The 18,548-nt window shown below is 40.7% G+C and overlaps 2 protein-coding genes across 5 annotated transcripts in view; both read left to right on the top strand.

Moving 5' to 3' along the window:
• LOC104146859 (mitogen-activated protein kinase kinase kinase 1) overlaps nt 1-4,532 on the top strand; it is a 107,813-nt gene extending 103,281 nt beyond the window's left edge. For all 4 annotated transcript variants that reach the window (XM_068924376.1, XM_009679109.2, XM_068924375.1 and 1 more), the window contains 2 exons: nt 379-510; nt 1,831-4,532. In XM_068924376.1, coding sequence (XP_068780477.1) covers nt 379-510; nt 1,831-1,980 — 282 coding nt within the window. In that variant the 3' untranslated portion in view covers nt 1,981-4,532. The remainder of the gene's footprint in view (nt 1-378; nt 511-1,830) is intronic.
• A 3,485-nt stretch (nt 4,533-8,017) lies between these two features.
• On the top strand, nt 8,018-15,142 carry LOC104146906 (SET domain-containing protein 9). Its single transcript, XM_068924374.1, has 6 exons — nt 8,018-8,192; nt 8,947-9,314; nt 10,806-10,929; nt 11,833-11,948; nt 12,691-12,796; nt 14,800-15,142. Exons 1-6 carry the CDS (start codon nt 8,095-8,097, stop codon nt 14,885-14,887), a joined length of 900 nt encoding a protein of 299 aa, XP_068780475.1. The 5' UTR covers nt 8,018-8,094; the 3' UTR covers nt 14,888-15,142.
• The last annotated feature ends 3,406 nt before the right edge of the window (nt 15,143-18,548 follow it).

Below are 18,548 nucleotides of genomic sequence, written 5' to 3'. Positions count from 1 at the left end.
GTACTTGCCCTAAACAATGGGAGAGATACAAACACAGCATTAAAAACACTTCCATTTCTTACTTATCCAGGTGTTCTAAGTAGCTTGTTATGAGATACATCATAAGTATTGTTACTAAAGCACAAATGACAACTTGGTCAAAAGGTAACAATTGCAAGATACTTTGCTTTGTCCCTTGATCTGGCCCTTTATTTTGCTGGCTCTCTACTTTACAGCAGAGAGAGATAAATCTTACCAGCATTTACATCACTAGTCACTCTGTTATCCCAGAATGTTAATTGAAATGCGCTTGAAATGCAAGTAGTTAGCTCTGATTTTTTCAGTATCTGGAGATTTGGAAATGGTTAACCTGAGCTTTGACTTGTCTTGTCTGTTCAGGTTCTGAGAGGTCAGCAGTATGGTAGGAGCTGTGATGTGTGGAGTGTTGGCTGTGTTGTTATAGAAATGGCTTGTGCTAAACCTCCCTGGAATGCAGAGAAACACTCCAATCATCTTGCGCTGATATTTAAGGTGAGGTACTTTGTTGCTACGAATATACTACAGAAGACACTGATGTTATTCTTAATTTCATATATAGCAATGTAAATTTCAGAAAGTTTTGCGAGCAGAGATTGTTACAATTGCCCTATCTTTATACTGGAGCTGTTAGAACAAAATCAGTACTGATAACAAACACAATATTTGCTTATGGAAAAAAATAGCTGCCAATAGTAATTTCCAGAAAAGGCTTTCTAAGATACGAATACGTAATGTAACAAGCAAAAAAAAAAAAAAAAAAAAGATAGGAATGAAGTTGATACTGACTCTGAACAGCCCTGTAAAATACGGGAGCATAAGAGAAATGATCTGTTGTTTCCAATTGCCATAAAGTGTTTATATGCATATTCATGCTTCTTAATGGGGAATGTCCTTTGGTGAAATCTGATATTTAGCATTCAGATTTTGCTGTAAGAGGTTTACCATTATGACATGCCACATAAAAAATGTATTTTTGTATTTTCACCTGGTTTTGGCATTCATGTTTCTTAATAAAATCAATTAGGTAATTTGCTTTTAAAGATCTAGTTGAACAGTAAGGCATTAATGAAGAAAATACTTCCAAAAAGCAGATATAGCACAGCAATATTGAAATGTTTTAATTCAGTATAGAATAAGAGATTTAAGTGTCTCTATTCTGTGTCTGTGTGAATCTGGTTGTGTCAGCCTAATGTTCCCAATAAAGCATCATCATCTTAATTTGATATGGAGAAAAACAAAATCAATTTAGAGAATGAGCTGCTTCCATCTGAGAAAGATTGCACTTTGTGGTGGTAGCAGAAATAAAATGAAGACAATGAAAGAGAGCAAACAGAGCTCGACATACTGTAGCATAATATCTATTAGCTTAATGTATCTCAATGCTTGCTTGCATTATGCCACTTAACACTGATGTCAAGTAGTAGACTAAAGAATACCCCTAAGTGTGGCATAATGGCATAACAGTATTTCTTGTGGTCTGCTCAGCAGATGTTTACAGCAGAATGCTGCAGGAAGAAAAGTTTCAGAAAAGTACAAGGAGAGAGACGGAGACCATGAAAAGCAGGAGAGAGCATATGTTACTGAGGAAAGAGGCATAAAGGGAACTTAAGACCCAAAAAGTAAATTTTGTAAAATGGAAGCAATAATGTAATCTGCGGAGAAGCTGCAGTAGGAAATATCCTACGTGGATAAAAGCTCATAGTGTAATTGAGGTCAGCTGAAAACTATCAGCTTGTTGAGGCTTATTTTGAGGTTTTTTTTTTTTTTTTTAAAGAAGTACTGACTTCTAAAACCTATTTTCCATTTGTTCAGATTGCTAGTGCAACTACTGCTCCATCAATCCCTTCACATCTGTCTCCTGGTTTAAGGGATGTGACTCTTCGGTGTTTAGAACTTCAACCTCAGGACAGACCCCCATCAAGGGAGCTGCTGAAACACCCAGTCTTCCGTACTACATGGTAGCTAATTATGTAAAAGTCTGATATACTGAAGAAAATGCTACTGAATATACAATACCTGTCTTGCAGTGCCCTTAAGCACAGCAGCTTGTATTATTCTGCTGGCCTTAATGATACATCAAGGACTTAAGGCCAGTGGAGCACCCTACCTAAGTATGTGATTGACAAATCGAGATCTTTACCTAAGCTCTGTATGCAACATTTTACAACTTGAGCAGAAAAATGTAAACTGTGCCTTTTCAAACATCTGGCTCTTGGTTTCTTTAAATCTGCAAGATTACTTAGCAGATAAGTGATATATTTTATTTGGAGCACTTTTTCAGCAATATTAGCAGCTGAGGGGCTCAGGATCTATTTTAATATAGCAATCACTGTTCCATTTCACATCATATAAGCAGAGGGTTCTGCAATTACAATCAGTTTTCAGCACTGGTTAAAAGAAAGTTCTGTATCTGTCTCTTTTGATTATAAAAAGTAAGTTTTTTTGTGTAACAAATTAAAGCATTGATAGATACTTTAAAAACATTTTGCCTTCATTAAAGTAAGAGGAGGCTGTTGTGGTTCACTGTGCATTTACTGCTGGCCATGTAATTTCTTTTGAAATTAAGGTTTGTATTTTCATTGTATTTTTAATGTTCAGGGAAAGATGATCTTTTAAAATTAAATAACCTTTATAACAAGGTGCAAACTGTGCCACTGAACATCTTGCTGACACAAGTTTTAAAAAAGGTTTGCTTGAAATCTGGAATTAAATAAGAAGCCACCTTCAGGTCAGTGTTTCAAGCTCTGCTAGTACAGGTTATTTTTAAAAAAACAAAAAAACAAACAAACAAAAAAAAAACCACACACACACACACACAGAAAAACTTAAGTTTGTTATGCATAAAACAACTTAGTCTGAATCATGTTAAATGTTGTTGAGCCTTCTTTTCATATAGCAGTTTCTTCTGGCAAAGTATGTAGATAAGTTCCATGTTAAAGGACCCAAACCCAGCTCCCACTAAAGTTTATGGGAGACTCTCTCCTGTACTTCAGTGAGGCCAGGTGCCAGCTATGAGTATATCTCATTCTTTGTGCAACAAAATTGAGGCAATGTTCTCCACTGATAACGAATTTTGCCTGCTGTTTTCCTTCTGTTGTACATCATCTATTTACTGTAGCCATTAGTGATCATTTAATTTGAAAATGTTAAAAATATTACCATAAGAAAGGTATTTATTTTTAACAAGAAATAAACTTGGACTTGAGAAGCAAGGTAAAGTAAAATGTGAAATTAAGTTTCACCTGTCATGCAAACTCATGTTTTTAACAGGTGTATTTTTTAAATAAAAAGGTTTTTTAAATGATTTTAAAGGCAGATATTTAGATTCTGATGCATGTAATTCTGAAGGAAAATGGCAGCTTTTCTTTTGCTTTTTAAGAGGGGGGATCTTTTAAAATCAAGTACTGATTGTGTTTAATCCATTTACAAAAAAAAAATACTGTTCATGTTTTAACTCTTCAGAAGCCAGTTGAATTGTTGGACTGAAATAGAATTGGTTATTTTCAAAGACTCAGGACAAGCTAAATAAGCTATAGTACATTAAAAATGTACAATATAAATTGGAAGTAAAACATCTTAAAGATAAGTTTACATGAATGATAGTGCTCATACTAATAAAAAGCAGTGTCATTAGTGGTGAATGTGTATTTCTTTTGGAAATTTTACATTCCTTTGTTTTGGAAGATTGGCAAACTTTGAAGAGTTAAAAAGATAATACCGAAATGTGAAGTTTGGTAGCTCTAACTGTTTTGTACTTGACTTTTTTTTGACCACTTTAGAATTTCTCATTCTAATAAGATTGTTTCCAAGTCTTTCTTATGTGCAAGCTTTAAAGGATGCACTCTTGCCAATTCATGTACTGGAAGATCAATTGTCAGATTAATACTGTTTCTGGCAGAAATGTAAACTGTATAAACTGATGAACCTCAGCTAATCAGTATTACTTTGTAGATCACCATGCCTACCACATTTCAAACTCAAACTGCCTCTAGATGTCCAAATGCATTTTGTTTGAGTTTGTTTGCGTTTCCCTCAGCTTGCTGGTAATTGTGGTGTTTTTAAAATGCAGATGTGATGTAATATTCTTATTTTCTTTGGATCAAAGCTGGACTGAAAATTGTATTGTGTAATTATTTTTTGTTCTTAATGTTATTTGGTACTTAAGTTGTAAATAACGTCTACTGCTGTTTATTCCAGTTTCTACTACCTCAGGTGTCCTATAGAGTTTCTTCTACCAAAGTTCACTTTCACAATGAAATTATATTTGCTATGTGACTGATTCCTAAGACTTCCAGGGCTTAAGGGCTAACTTCTATTAGCACCTTACTGTGCAAGCAAATTTTACAGAAATCTCTGGGTTAAGAAATTTGGCTTCATTGTATCCTTTGTTATTTTAAATATATCAAGATATTTTAATTAAAAGTTTTTACCCCATTGAACCAATTTTATATAGTATAATTTGTACCTATTTTGGTGTTTTTTGTCTTTATAGTAAATAAAAGTTTTTGAACAAATTTTGTTTTTTGTTTGTAATGTAAATATTTTCAGTTTACCAATGTGAATAAAATATTTCTGGTACGCTTCATTGTTTTTAAACGCATCTCATGTGCAACACTTCATATAGTAAGATTTAGTTTCTGATATGAAACGACCCATATGAATATAGGCTGACGTATTTCTTTATTAGTATAGCTAAGATAGCTGAGATGAAGGGTTGCAACAAAGACTAAAAAAGACCTTTTTAAACTGATAATAAAGGTAGGAACTTCTTGTAGGATAATTCTCTGTGAACCTCATTTTGCTTGTGTCTTTAGATTAAACGTTAAATGACTAAGCTTTGCATTGCTACAGAAATTTAGTTATTCATTGCCAAGTCAGGTGAGTGGATTTGGTTTAGATGAGTTCTGGAGCTGTTAAGGTATGTCTTGGAGGCTAATCTGCTATTTTATGGTTTTCAGTGAAGTGATTCCGATTTAAATAGCAATCACAACAAAACTTTCTCATATTCAGGTAATCTGAAACGTATAGCAAAAGTAGGGCTTCTTTTAGCTGTTTTGTTTTTCCTTATTTTTTTTTGACATTTTAAAGTTGAAAAATAAGCTTAAGCATTCTGTGGTCTGTTTTGTGACTACTGAATTCCACATTTTGAAGAACAGTCTCTTTATATGCTCCATTACTCATGTGATTTTCTGTTAATACAGATTCCTGTGTCAGTTCGGCAGTAAAACTTGGCAGCAGCAATCTTCAATTAAGCTCTAATATCCAATTTTTAAAAGCTGAAAAATATTTTAGCAGGAATTTAGGAAAAATACATGACAAGGGTTAAATAAAAGATGATTCAAATAAGATATTTACCTTCATTTAATTTACTGTAGAATACCTGAATTGTATTATACTGTGGTAGTTAGAATGTTGCTTGTTGGCTGTTACAGTATCTCCTTTTTGGGAGCAGGGAAAGACAGAGATTGCCTGTTCCCTGCAGTTGGCAGTAAATATCAGACTCGCACTTGGGGAACTAAATGCCTTAATTTGCAGAGGGAATGCTCTGTTCTACAGGCAGATAGTTCAAGTTGTGCTCTTTTGGAGATCAGTGGTGAGAATAACTTCACATTCCATGTTCTATCTGGCGGTTGTAGTTTGACAGTGCTTTCAGAGACAGAGCTTTTCAGAGCTTTCACTTCTGCTTTCAGAGCTCATTGGAATGTCGTGAGGATCGTGTATTTCCTTTTTATATCTTCTGAGAGGTTAACTCGTGTCCGTGGTTATTCTGCCCTGACTGTTTTTCCTTCTAAGAGACGACTGTCTGTCTTTCTAAGAGACTGTATTTCCCTAATTAAATTTTCTCTAACTGTTAGTGTTCCTTCCTGAGCTGAATCACGAATGTGACAGTCTCTCTTTTAAGAGCCACAATACACTGTTCTCTTGCATATCCTGTGCATAAGGGCATGTTGTTTTCTCATTAAAACTTTAGTACATAGCTGCAACATTTTAGAATTTCGGTTGTAAATTGAGACCTTTTTTCCATGCCATTACCAAGAAAGTCCAGAAGATGGCGGAAAAGCACTGTCACCCAGCCTAGGACTGTTTCCTTTTATTTTTCCCTGAATCAGTTCAGTTTGTACATCGTTGTTCAGCTCCCCTTCTTGGAAAAGATGTGCAAGACCAAGGATAGAATTAAAATGACTATGAAGTTAATCAAGAAGGAATTTATAAATGCTTCTGAGGTTCAGACTAGAAGTGAATCTTCCTGCTTGCCTTACTGCTTTGGTGGGACTGCCTCTCAAAATCTTGAACCCTTGGCAAAAGTTCAGATCCAGATATGGGAGAATAAACCTCAACAGTGATTTAAGGTTTACTTTCTCTATTCACCTCCAAACCATTTCTCAAACACCAGCTCCTCATTATTAATTTTTAAACTGGTTTCCTAAGAAAGATAGATGTATGCTGTCATGTCTTGTTTTTCCAGTAACTTTTGACTTCATTTTGATGTTCAAATATACAAGTTTTATGAAAGTAGATACCTTAGTAAAGAAGGGAAACTGAATCAGTTTGCCTCCTACACCTCCCCCAAAAGAAATTCCTGTTGTTGCAATGTGAGTTCAAATCCTTAAGTGTAAGGGAAAGAAAAGAAGAAAATTACTAGGAGCACCTCAATTATAGAAAAAGCATGTAATCTGTCTGGGATTTTGGGGGGGGGGGGAAATGGAGTGGAAAGGCTTTCATATTTTACTGAACTCAGACATTAAGAAGCTCACACATCTGCAGAATGCAAGACTTCATTGACTGTGCAACTTGTACTGGACTTGGTTTTCCCTTAATTTGTTTCTCTACCCTCTCATTCTGTAAGGATGTCATCCTACTTATTTTATCCATAATTCAAGCAATGCATTTTTATCTGTCACTCTAGGAAAAATATCTTGTGCATTTACACCTTTTCCGAGGAACTGAAGATGGACCTTGTGCCTTTAAAATGATGCACAGTGGAAGTACAGCTGTGTGTTTACTCTGTGTGGCTACATGGAAGTATAAATAAATAAGGCATTGCCTAGTACCTATACCACTGCTATCATGTTCTTTCTATTGTAATTCTGTGCAATTCTGTGCTGTGGAACCCATGCCTGAAGTTAGCCTTGTGGAAAGAGGATTTTGACTTTAAAACAAATTTAAGTATGCTAATCTATTGCTGCCTACAGGAAGGATGAACTTCAGTATTTCCGTTGGAGAGGTAGTGGGGAGAGTCTACCAAGGGCTGCTCTAAACCAATTTGCAGGTTGATGTAGGGCTGCTTCCAATGTGACAGGGAGACAAGAAGTCTCAAATCTCTGTTTTCCATCTAACAACCCTGACTTTCCATCCTGATGAAATACTATTCAGTGCTACTGTTCCCTAGTGCCAGGGCTTGTGCTGTAAATACGACTGCGCTGAGGGAGCGATTGTTCGATTCTTTGGTTCTTGTCGCTCCTAAGCGGACCAAGATTACAACCGTCCAAGTGAAGAGTAATTTGGGGGCCTGTGGCCGAATGAAGTACCTTGCTCTAAGAGCACCAAGCGAGTCTTAGAAAGCTGAACCTCCACGTGCTTAGGGCAATGGCCGTAGTGGGTACGGGGTGAGCGACGCTCAGCCGGACGGGGCCGTCCGCAGGCTCTTTCCAGCACCCCACCCGCCGGCCGCCTCCGCCTGCCGCGCTCCCGGGCGAGACAGCGAGGGCGGAAACGGCGGCTGGCTGCTCGCGCCCTCTGCTGGCGCCGGCCCGCAGCTCCAGCAAGGCCCGGCCGCCTCCTCCGCCCCAGCGCTCGCTCGCCCGCGGCGCTCAGCGGGCCGCCGCCGCCGCCAACCCCGGGCAGCGCGGCGCTGCCGCCATCTTGCGCCGCGGGCGCTGCCTGCTGCTACCCGGCGCCGCCGCGCAGGCGCCAGCTGAGCGCGTCCCTGAGGAAAGGGGCCGGGGCCGGGGCCGGGGCCGGGGCCGGGCCAGGGCGGGAGGCCGCGGCCGCCACCCCCGGCGCGGCTGCCTGCGAGCCGCGGGCTGCTCGGGCCGGGCCGGGCCGGGGCGGCGGCGGCGGTGGCCGAGCTGCGCCATGCTGCGCGCCCTGCTGCGCGCCCTGCGGCGGCGCTGGGACTCCTACAAGTACCGCTTCGTGCCCTGGGTCGCGCTCAACCTCCGCCGCAAGCGCAGGTGAGGCGGCGGCCGCCCGGGCCGCGGCGCAGCCCCCCGCGGCGGCGGAGGCCCTGCGCGGGCAGCGGGGGCGGAGCGGCCGCGTCGCGTCGCGTCTGCTCTCCGCGCGGTGCGAGGCGCGGCCGCGGTGCGCGGGCGGTTGCTGGGACCCCCCGGCCGTCGAGGAGCCCGAGTTGATTCCTGGGGGGTTTTCTGAAGTCACTGGAGGGGCCGCAGCAACGCGGTCTGTCTAATTTTACACAGGGGCTTAGTTTCCTTGAGAAGCTCTTTCAGTCCTCTGCGTCCCTTTGCGTTAAAAAAAAGAATAATTTAAATTAGTATTTAATATTAAAATCGATGCTGGAAGTAGCCAGATGGATTTTTTTTTTTCCAAAAAAATGACATGTCTGGTCCCTTTTTAAAGGCAAAAATAGTTCTTACTTGAACTTAAATCAGAAGAACATCGTAATAAGTAGTATAAGTTAAGGAGCTCCTAATCAGTATAAAAATTATTCCTACGTCTCACTGAGAGTGTAACGAATGTTTGATAAAAGCGTCAGTAAGATCTCGGTGGTGTTTAACCAACTTAACTGTTGGTGTAAATACATCAGATGGTGGTTTCGTAGGTGGAAAGGTATGAAACAAGCTTCTTTACAGTTTTGATTTCCTTAAAGCAAGCATGCAGATAACTTTTTCTTTGCTCCTGTAAAATCTCTCTCTCATATGTCTTTTAGGAAAACTGTAATCTTTTTTTTTTTTTTTTTTTTTTTAACAGGACCATCCGATATGTTCCAGAAAGCTCCCAAGACAAAATTATCACTGATGAAGATGTCTTTGCAACACTACTGAAAGTATTTAAAGCTCTGTTCATAAATGACTTTAGTAGACAAACCCACATCTTGGCCATACTTCCGGAAATTAAATGTAAATATCTGGAACTACTACTGACTGTTGAGCTGGAGAGATCGACTGTAAATTCATGTAACCATCAGAGTCAACGTCTGTTTAGTCCGGAGGAGGTTCTGTTTAATACGCTAGGGTTCAGTATTACTCGAGACCGAAGTTCACTGGTTTCTGCTGGAACGGGAGTCTTTGTTACCAAAGGTTTTGTGCCAAAAGGGACCGTTGTGTCTATGTATCCTGGTAATGAAATATTATTCTTATTTCTGAATAAGATAGATGCGTTTTCCAACTCTCTAATTGTAGTGCCAAAGTTCAGCACCAATTTTTACTTTACAGGTTTTATTTTTGTCATTCCTTAACAAAATCACAAGTTATGATGAATATTTCTGTGTATAAACTGACTAGAGTTATTTTCAAAATAAGGAAAGCAATATTCTGTTGGGGGGGGGGGAGATTGTTTTGTTTTTTAAAAACCTTTAAATGCTCAAGGTCTGATTTTTAGCTGATTGAAAATTGATCCAGATTCCTTAAACACAAGCACACAGGAGTGATTTCACACAGATGAAGAAAACAGATTGATTCTTTGGGATTTCTCTTTTGGAGAAGTGTTTGCAAAACTGGGGTTTTGAGGTCTCCACACAGATCAGCAGACAGACTATGGATTTTTTTCAAAGCACAGAAATATGGATTAGAGAATGAAAGTAAAACCCTTATTCAGTGAAACTCTCCTCCCTGAAGCATATTTGGCAGATCAACACTTCTCTATTCCTTCTCCCTATTTCTTGGAACTATATTTGCTTACATTGCTTAAACAGATTTGTAATTTTGTCAGCATGGCCGAGCTGGTACAGCTCCATTGAAAGGCTTTGGATTTGTTTCCATTTCATTCTGTCAACAGAATCATCCCCCATACGTGGTCCCTGTAGCTTATGCCAGCGGGACAGGGTTAGGATGAGTCTGAGAAGTTAGGTGGCAGAACATGTTTTGCCATGCCTCAGTAGGAGTGTCTGGCCGTTAGCTTTGACTTGTAAACTGAGCAAATATCAACTAACAGGGAAATAACTTGTAACGCTGCAGGCCTCTTTGGACGCACTAGAGGTGAGTATAGACTCACTGAGAGCGTATCATTCCTGCCAGAAAATCCATCATAACAAGAGGATGAGCTGCTGAAATGCCTTCCTTTTCCAGGGGTAGGAAAGAAACTGCAGGGCTGGATGCTGTGGGGATAACAGGTCTGTGCTGTCCTGCCTGCTGTTTGGCAGCTGGTGCAGCCTGCCAGGAGGACCTTCTCCACCTAGCTCTTTGCAAGATTTCAAGCCCGGTTTCCTGCAGAGGGCTGCTGAAGATATAATAGGTGTGAGGGATGCTGGACTACAATACCATGAGAAATTGCAAGCCTCACTTGTTCAGTCTGCGCTTTGAACCCAGGCCAGGCCAGGTTAAATCCTGTCCAGATACTTGGGGCACATTCTGCTGAAATGATTTGCCTGTTCTCCTCCTCATTTTGGCATTTTCCCTCTCTTGTATCAGCCAAAACCTCTGATTTGGAGCGGGAGGAGGGGAGTGGGGGATCTTTGCTGTGTGTGCACTTTTCAAAGCGTTCTCTCACACGGTAGTAATAATGAAGCAAAAAGAGTTTTCTCTTACCTGTCACTCTGTCTCCTTTGGGTAAACCGATTCTGACAGTTTAACTTCTTTTCTTCTGAAATATTCATATCTGTCTTGCAACAGGTACAGTATACAGAAAGTATGAACCCATCTTTTTCCAGTCCCTTGGCAATCCCTTTATTTTTAGGTGCATAGATGGTGTTCTTATTGATGGGAATGATAAAGGACTATCCAGAGCAGTGTACAGGTGAGTTGTCAAAAGAAATGGGAATGTCACTGAACTGGCATTTTAAAAGGTGGTACTAATTATCTCTGTACCTTGCTGTCTAACTCTAAATCAAGATGTATCTCTGTGAGTATCACCCATTTCTGTGTGTCTCCATCTGTAAAGACAAGATGGCTCTTGATGAAAACCAATGTACAGACACTGTCTCTTGTTTAAAGAAAAAAAAAAAAAGTTTTAATAGGAGCAGGATGTGGCATACCATTTTCAAAATATTCCTGAGCTTTTTAATCAAGTCTGCTTGGTGGATTTAAAAAACAGCCTCTGTATGGACTTGCCAGCACCTAAAGGGTGAATCTGGCAACTCTGGCACTGGTCTCCAGATAAACAGCACATAATATACGAGCAGTAAGCTTTCACAGCAAGCCCAAGGCTGACATGTACTTGACTGCTCTAACTCCCATTGAAATGTAATCTGTAGCAACTTCTGTGTAGTGTGCAAATGTAACAACTAAAATCTTATGAATAAAAAGCAAAAAGGGTAATAAGGGCCTACTTGTACCCGGTTTGAACTCTGGGAATGAGTTTGCAATTGGCGTCGCAGTGAGCCTTCGCACCTCTAGAATTGAAGAAGATTTGTTGACTGTTCTGTAATTGTAATGTGTGATATAGATTTCTGGTGTTGTACATGGCATTTTCATGCTGGCTCCTCCACTAGAGTCAGAGAGAAGCCACACACTGATAGGAGACTTTAGTGTATTTTTTAAAGTATTATCAAGGTTTTTTTTCAAGAATTATTGTATCCACCAAGTGGGTTGGACAGCTGTAACTTTACCCAGCTACCATGGCTGTTTCTACGGGCAGAAGTACAGATCACCGGTCAAGTGAAGGAACAGTGTTTCAATTTAATGCTGTGGTTCATTCTAGGTCTTGCAGTAGGAGAGACCAACTCGGTCCATTTCAAATGAGTGATGTGAGCTGGCTCACGGCTGCCCTGCAAAACCCACTGGCCGTGGGACAGTACGTGAACAACTGCTCACATGGTAAGTTACCAGGTAGATTTCTCAGACTTGAGTTTGACTTTATGGGTATAAATTACTTTGGGAGTGAGATGGAGAGTCAGAAACTGATGGTGGGGGGCAAAACTGCTGTTTGACTGTTTAATAATACTTTTTAGGCTTCCTTAAGAAATAAACAAGGTCCACCCAAAGTCTAGGAAACTGTTGTTATAGCATAGCTGTGGGACATGAAGAGAGGAACTATTTCTTCCTCCTCACAAAATGTGTTGGTCCTGAGTTTGGGGGACTAACAACTGGCTCATGGGTTTGGCTGTGAAATTCTGAAAGCTTAATGGCTACCAAACCTAGCCTGTAAGCGGCTTGCAGAGCCTGGGTTACACTCATAATATCCTGCCTTGAAATAGCATCAAGGAAGACGGCTGAAATACTGAACCGGGTACTGACAGGCGCGGAGACAAAGCTCTCTCCCACATAACTGTTTCTTCTAGGTCCAAAGTCCTTGTAAAGAAAACTCCCCTGTACCTGCTAGATAGATGGTGCTTTGCTCTCTGGCTATCTTTATGACACCTTTTGCTGCCATGAAAATTGACACCAGGATAACTAGTTCTTTTTAACTTACAAACAAACTTACAAGTAACTACAGCATAGTTTTCAGGTCTGATGAAGCAGGTGCTACTTTTGCAGCAGTACATTTGATATTTTTATGCATCTCTAAACCCTATTTAAGCATCTCGATATCACAGAGCCTTTTTTTTCTTATTTCTAGACAAAGCAGCCAATGTCTGTTATCAGGAGTTTGACGTGCCAGGATCTTTTCCAGTAGAACTGAAACAGTATCTTCCAAACATCGTCTACAGCCATGCCATACAGAGGTTAGCAGTGAATCAAAGCCTTCATAGATCTGTGTGATAAAAAGTATCCTATATGTGAAAACCAACATGGTTGAAGAGGAAGGCTACTCCATATAAAGATGATTTACCTGAAAGTGTGTATCTATAAGGAAAAGCGTTAGCTCTTTGAATAGACACATTTTAAGCAAATTACAAGACTGTCATTTCTTATTGTTCCTTTTTTCTGCATCTTCACAAATGGCATCAGCATGGCTCTGAAGGCACAGTCTTACAAGCCATGGTTGCACTATGGTGTGATTTGTGAATCACATAAATCACTACTTATGTTTTGCTAGTATTACAGTAATGATATTTTTCAGTATATATTTCAAATGGAAATAGTAACCCTTAACCAATCAAAGTCCTTCTAAGATAGTTGAGATTTAGGGTTCTCACCCTCCTCTTCTCCGTGTCTTCTGCTTAAGGAGCCTGTGAGGAATAAGCCGATGGATTTACAGGGAGAAACTTAAAAGGGATTTGTATTGAGACAAGTGAAACATTTGCAAAACTTTTGGAAAGCTCTGTCAGATTTTTTTTTTCTTTTTCGAAATGTGAGAAAAGTGACAATTGGATGAATATTTGAATGGAGCTGTCTGGAAGTGAGTGCCCCTGCACTGGGATGCAGTTAAGAGTAACTTTCAAGCTGTGAAGATGTAAGTTTTAATGTTGATCCACAATTTAATACACCAAGGAAGCTACTCTTCTGGTCCACTTGCTGCCTCAGGGACCAAACAGTTCACTTCATTTAGAAGATGTATAAGGATTTTAGAGCAGATCATCTAGGCTTTTAATGTAAATCTGTAGCTATTTTAAAACTCTGAAATTTGGTTGGAGAGAGTTATGGTGCGTATTGGAAAAAAATAGCTTTTCTAATTAACCTTAGACTTTGTTGAGGCAAGGTTAAATATGGGAATATGCATTTGTAAGCTACAGATAAATGAACAAAAGCCAATAAAAGAGGAACTAGGACTGAACTTGCAGGAAGCCCGGATGCTACACTTGAAGTGTGCAAAGGTAGCGTACCTAAGCTATGGGCCTATTTCAGAAAGGGGAAATTTTGCTTTCGTCCTTGGAATCTGTCCAGGAAACAGATCATCAGTTCTCCCAGTGTCCAACCAAAAGCCAAATGATCCCCTTCACTTCTAGCTGTTCGTTTTGATATTTATATTTACAGTTCTAATAACTTTGGTAATCTAATTTATAAATCCTTTTCTCTCTTATAAAAGGGATTGCAGCGCTTGCTAATCTTTTTGTTTGATTTTTTTTCAAAATGGGAGAGCACTGCATTTCTGAACAGTGGGGACTGTCTGGGGTGATGCTATTCTTCACTTTCACATCCAGTGTCATCAGAGGACTCTCCCTTCCTCCCTAGATCACATCTTCCAGCTTTAGGACATGTTCATTTATTCATGAAACTTGAAGAGGGTTTAGCGAAGGGATTCCTAAATTGGTAATAAGAAAACTATTTGCCAGCCACCAATTTTAGCATGGTTTATGGAGAAGTCACCCCTTACTGTACGTTACAGCACGAGACTGGTTTCAGTTCAGAGTTGTCTTTCTGGATGTTGTTTGCCTAAGAGTGGGTTCAGCCAACCAGCACCTGTGGGTAGGCATGTTTAGAAGAATGGTTTCTGCTCTGTTAGCCTTGCTGTAGCTTCTTGTCCTATGTGTATTAGTATCTTTTTCCCCTGTCTTGACTGATCCATTTCATTTCTGAATAGCTGTGTGAGTAGAAGCATTATTTGCCCATACACACATGTGCTATGCTGTGGGGGGTGGGGGTAATGATACCATTTTTATTTGTATTTACTATCTGTATTTCAACATCATTTTCACAGGCTCCCTGGCCTGTCTTATATGTGTTACCCTCAAAAGTAATCTAGATGGAGCCATTGTTTTAGCTCCTTGCTATGAAGAATTTAAGAAATTAAAAATGAAATGGAATTGTTCACTTTCCCATGTTTTGCTTTTCTTTTTTTCTGCAGCCACCTGAGGTGTGTAGTGCTTGTTACTCTCAGAGACATCAAGCAAGGAGAGGAACTTTTTTCCAATTACTTCACTGTCGTCAAGTGAATTAATAGGTTGAAATCTGTTTTATTAAAATAAATTAACGGTATATGTACTTCAAGCTTCATGAGCATCTTTGCATAATGGAGAGCTGTGCTTTGTTGTTTAGAAAGTGAGCTGCAGCCTTGTGTTTCCCTGAAAAGACTCCACATCTGATGCAGAAGTGAAGGTTTAGCTGTTTACATCATTAGGTTCTCCGCTGCCTATTATTATTTAAAGTTAATTGGTTTCAGTTCATAAAATTAAAATGTAAGTTCTGGACATATCATTTCATCTTCTAGTTTGTTTAGTTGTCCATAACTGTGACTCAGTTTTAATCTTTTGCCATTTCACTTCTCATACTTGCAACAGAAATAATTTGTAAAAATTGCCTGCCTCAGATGATGTTCAGCATTTTATGGTAATTGTTAGTTCCTGTTTGGGTTTTCCTTGGAACTGGTTCCATTCTCTTTGGTATCTTCCTTTTTTAAGAAAGTATTTCAGTGTACCCAGTTGCCCAAATCTTGTATGAAGCCTTTTGGAAGAATGTCAGTATACACTTCTAATGTGCCTGCATGGTACGCTGTCAATCACAAGCAGGCTGACTTGAGCCACTTTACCTATCCCGTTTTGGGGCAGGAGGAAGGACTACTTGATACCTTCAGATCCCTTCCAAGCCTAATTTCTGTGGTTCAGTTAAAGTTTCCTGGCATGTGCCATCTTTCATAGCTTTTATTCCCACAGAGAACTTTGTGTTACAGAGTAACTAAAGGAAGTGATGCCAAACAACAAATGTGTTTCACACTTTTTAATGAGTTACTGGCATAAGCAGAGCCAGCCATTCCCACATTAATTCTTGATGCTGTCTGCAAACTGTTTTCACAAAGTAAACAAGAGACAGCTTGTCAATCTTTGGGTCAGGCTAAACAGCTTTCTTGGGAAAGAAGAATCACCCATGTCTTTGCTGCAGAAGTCCAAGCAAGCCTCTGAACTGATTTGAGGTTGGCATAAGCCCATGAGAAAAAAGGAACTGGGAAATTGTGTGTTCTAACCAAACTGGTGGTGACCAGGCAGGCAAGATGGCCTTAGCCGTAGAAGCAGCTAGTCTCCTTTGCAGAAGACAAAGCTTTTCATCACCTTTATTGGTCTACTTCCACACCTGAAACTTGTCTTTCACATTCATCTGAAAGTCCTTCTCAGGCAGAGAAGGCCGGTTCTTTCAGGCAGATTTGAGCAGCAGAGCTTTGATACCTTGGCATGGAGCTCAGCACAGGCTGTACAAGCTTTATGGAGATGCTGGGGACACTTCTAGTAACAGTGCTTATTGTGTCTTCACTGTATGATAACAGATCAGAGCAGGTGGTGATCTGCAGTCTGCTGAAGAGGACACTGATCCCTCACCACTCTACCGGTCCCCTCTCTCCAGAGCCTTTTCCCCACAGCTCCTTCTGGGAGGAGGTTATTGGGCATCTCTTGATCTCTGCAGGGTTGTCAGGGTGCCTGTGGTGTTGCTTAGCTCAGGGAGGTAACAAAGCAATACGAGTTAATGCGGCTTTTATTTTGCTTGTACATTGGTCAAAGTTTATGGGTAGGTGGAGAATGCTAGTTTCAGCATGCAAGAAAAAGCTGGTGCTATTCTCGTTTCTCTAGGATGAGATGCTGTCATGCAAAGGCATAGATTGCTATAGCTGTTTCCCTTATATGCTTGTTAATCATTCTTAAGGGACCTGATTTTAAAGTATTCGTTTATTAAGAAATAAATAATTTATTAAGCATGGTTTACTCTACTGCAGTTGTAAACTCCTCTCTCCTGAGGTGTGAGTGCTGCACAATAGTGGAGGATTACAGTGCTGAAATGCAGGCTGCATATTACTAACAAGATGCACGGGAAGAGCTTCGCCTTACTGAAATACTGAAGCTTGACAGCCTCCCTTAGGGGCTGATCCTACGTGAGGGGAAGCAAGACCTGGCCTGGAACTGGCAACAGCAATTGATTTCTGTCTGCTGATTGATAGCTATAGAAAACCAAAAGCTTATAGGAGGAAGAGGTACAGTCAGGTGGTCCTTCCTTTATTACCAGTTGTGAGACATCATTGACCTGGCTCTTCAGTGAGACCATTTAGGCACCAGTTTCCAGTTGAGTTTGTGAGGTGTTAGACTTTTAAACGCCTTTGAAGAGCTGAGCCTATCCCTAAGTAAGTCTTCCACCCATACAACACGTTTGTTTGTTGTGTTTGTTTTAAAGACGTGAGGTGTATGCAATGATGTGATGAATTAAGATTTGATTGATTAGTTAAAATGAGATGTTCCCAGTTCTGGGCTCCACGGTGTAAGAAAGAGAGATACATACTGAGGTGAGTCCAGTGAAGGGCCACTAAGTTGATTAAGGGGCCAGAGCATCTCTCCTATGAGGAAAGGCTGAGAGAGCTGGGACTCTTCAGCCTGGAGAAGAGAAGCCTGAGAGGCAGTTTAGTTAAATGCTGGCACTAGCAGAACGGCCTACGGAAAGGCTGATAGTTTAAAGCAAGCCAGAGCAGTACATCGGTGTCTGGTCAAAGTACCTCAGGCAGTTGGGAAAAAGAGGAGATGCCTCTTGGAGCCGAATGCAGAGGAGGCAACACATGGAAGTACAGGTCAGCCCAGTACTAGTATTATTTAAGCTGGATTGAAAAACTGCTCATAGGACTTTTGATCTCTAGTGTACAGCTGTGAGTATGATTTAGAGTAGCTGGACATGAGAAAGCCTTTGTCAGTTTTCCTGGCTTAGCCCACTCGTGTTTCAAATCCCTGTCCAAGTGGGGTTGTACAGGGAGTTCTCATCCTGGACTGGGCTGGGAGGCAATCACTTGCAGCTCAGCGTCCACCTTTCTTCTGAAATTTGTTCTTAATCCTTCTGAAACATTACCACTGAGCATGTCAGTAGAGTGTATGTATGTGAGCAGGGCAAACCATGTCCTAGTGCTTTAGATGCAGGGGTACTGAGGATCAGTTTGTCAGGCCCTGGAAAAAAAAATCAGTTGTACTACTGAAGGATGTATATGTACAGTATGAGTGAGTGAGTGAGTGAGTGTGTGTGTGTGTGTGTGTGTGTGTATGTGTGTGTGTGTGCGCGCGCGTGTGCGCGCGTGTGCATGTGTGTGTGTGTGTGTGTGTGTATAACTTGCATTTGTGTAGGCACTGAGGCAACAGTTCCCCCAGGTACCTGAGCAACTCCCATGGTGCCAACACCAGGAGAAGGGAAAGCATATGTGGGTGTGCAAAAATGATTTTTCACTTATCCTTCTCGCCTCCTTGATCTCTACGCCGTCATGTCTTCCCATGTAACTACTCATCAGACCCTACTGTGAGCTCATCTGACTTGCTGACATGGTAACAACAACAGAAAGCCTTTTTTTTTGGCTTGTTTTATTTTCTGCTATGTCAACGAGTTGAAACAGCTCCTAGAAGGGTCAGAAAGAGCAAGCAAGCAGTCTGTAGTTGGTGGCTGAGAGGTGCTAATTTGACTCACTGTGTCTCATGAGGCCATGCCTCAAGATGCTTTCATTTGGTGCACACAGGTGAAGCTGTAGTTACCAAACAGTTCCCAGTTGCCTGTGGGTAGCTGTACTCCTTGGCTGCATGTTCCTTCCCCTAGTTCTAGCTCTGGAGCTCACCTGACTGCAGCCTATTCAATAACCACACCAAAAGG

The sequence above is a fragment of the Struthio camelus genome, chromosome W (assembly GCF_040807025.1).
Source record: "Struthio camelus isolate bStrCam1 chromosome W, bStrCam1.hap1, whole genome shotgun sequence".
NCBI lineage: Eukaryota > Metazoa > Chordata > Aves > Struthioniformes > Struthionidae > Struthio > Struthio camelus.
Note: the sequence above shows the minus strand (reverse complement) of the source record. Positions and strands in the feature narration are given on the sequence as shown.

Coding starts and splice junctions, on each gene's coding strand:
- LOC104146906 (XM_068924374.1), top strand. CDS start 8,095: ATGCTGCGCGCCCTGCTGCGCGCCCTGCGGCGGCGCTGGGACTCCTAC. Junction 8,193..8,946: donor AACCTCCGCCGCAAGCGCAG/GTGAGGCGGCGG, acceptor TTTTTTTAACAG/GACCATCCGATATGTTCCAG. Junction 12,797..14,799: donor TACAGCCATGCCATACAGAG/GTTAGCAGTGAA, acceptor TTTTTTCTGCAG/CCACCTGAGGTGTGTAGTGC.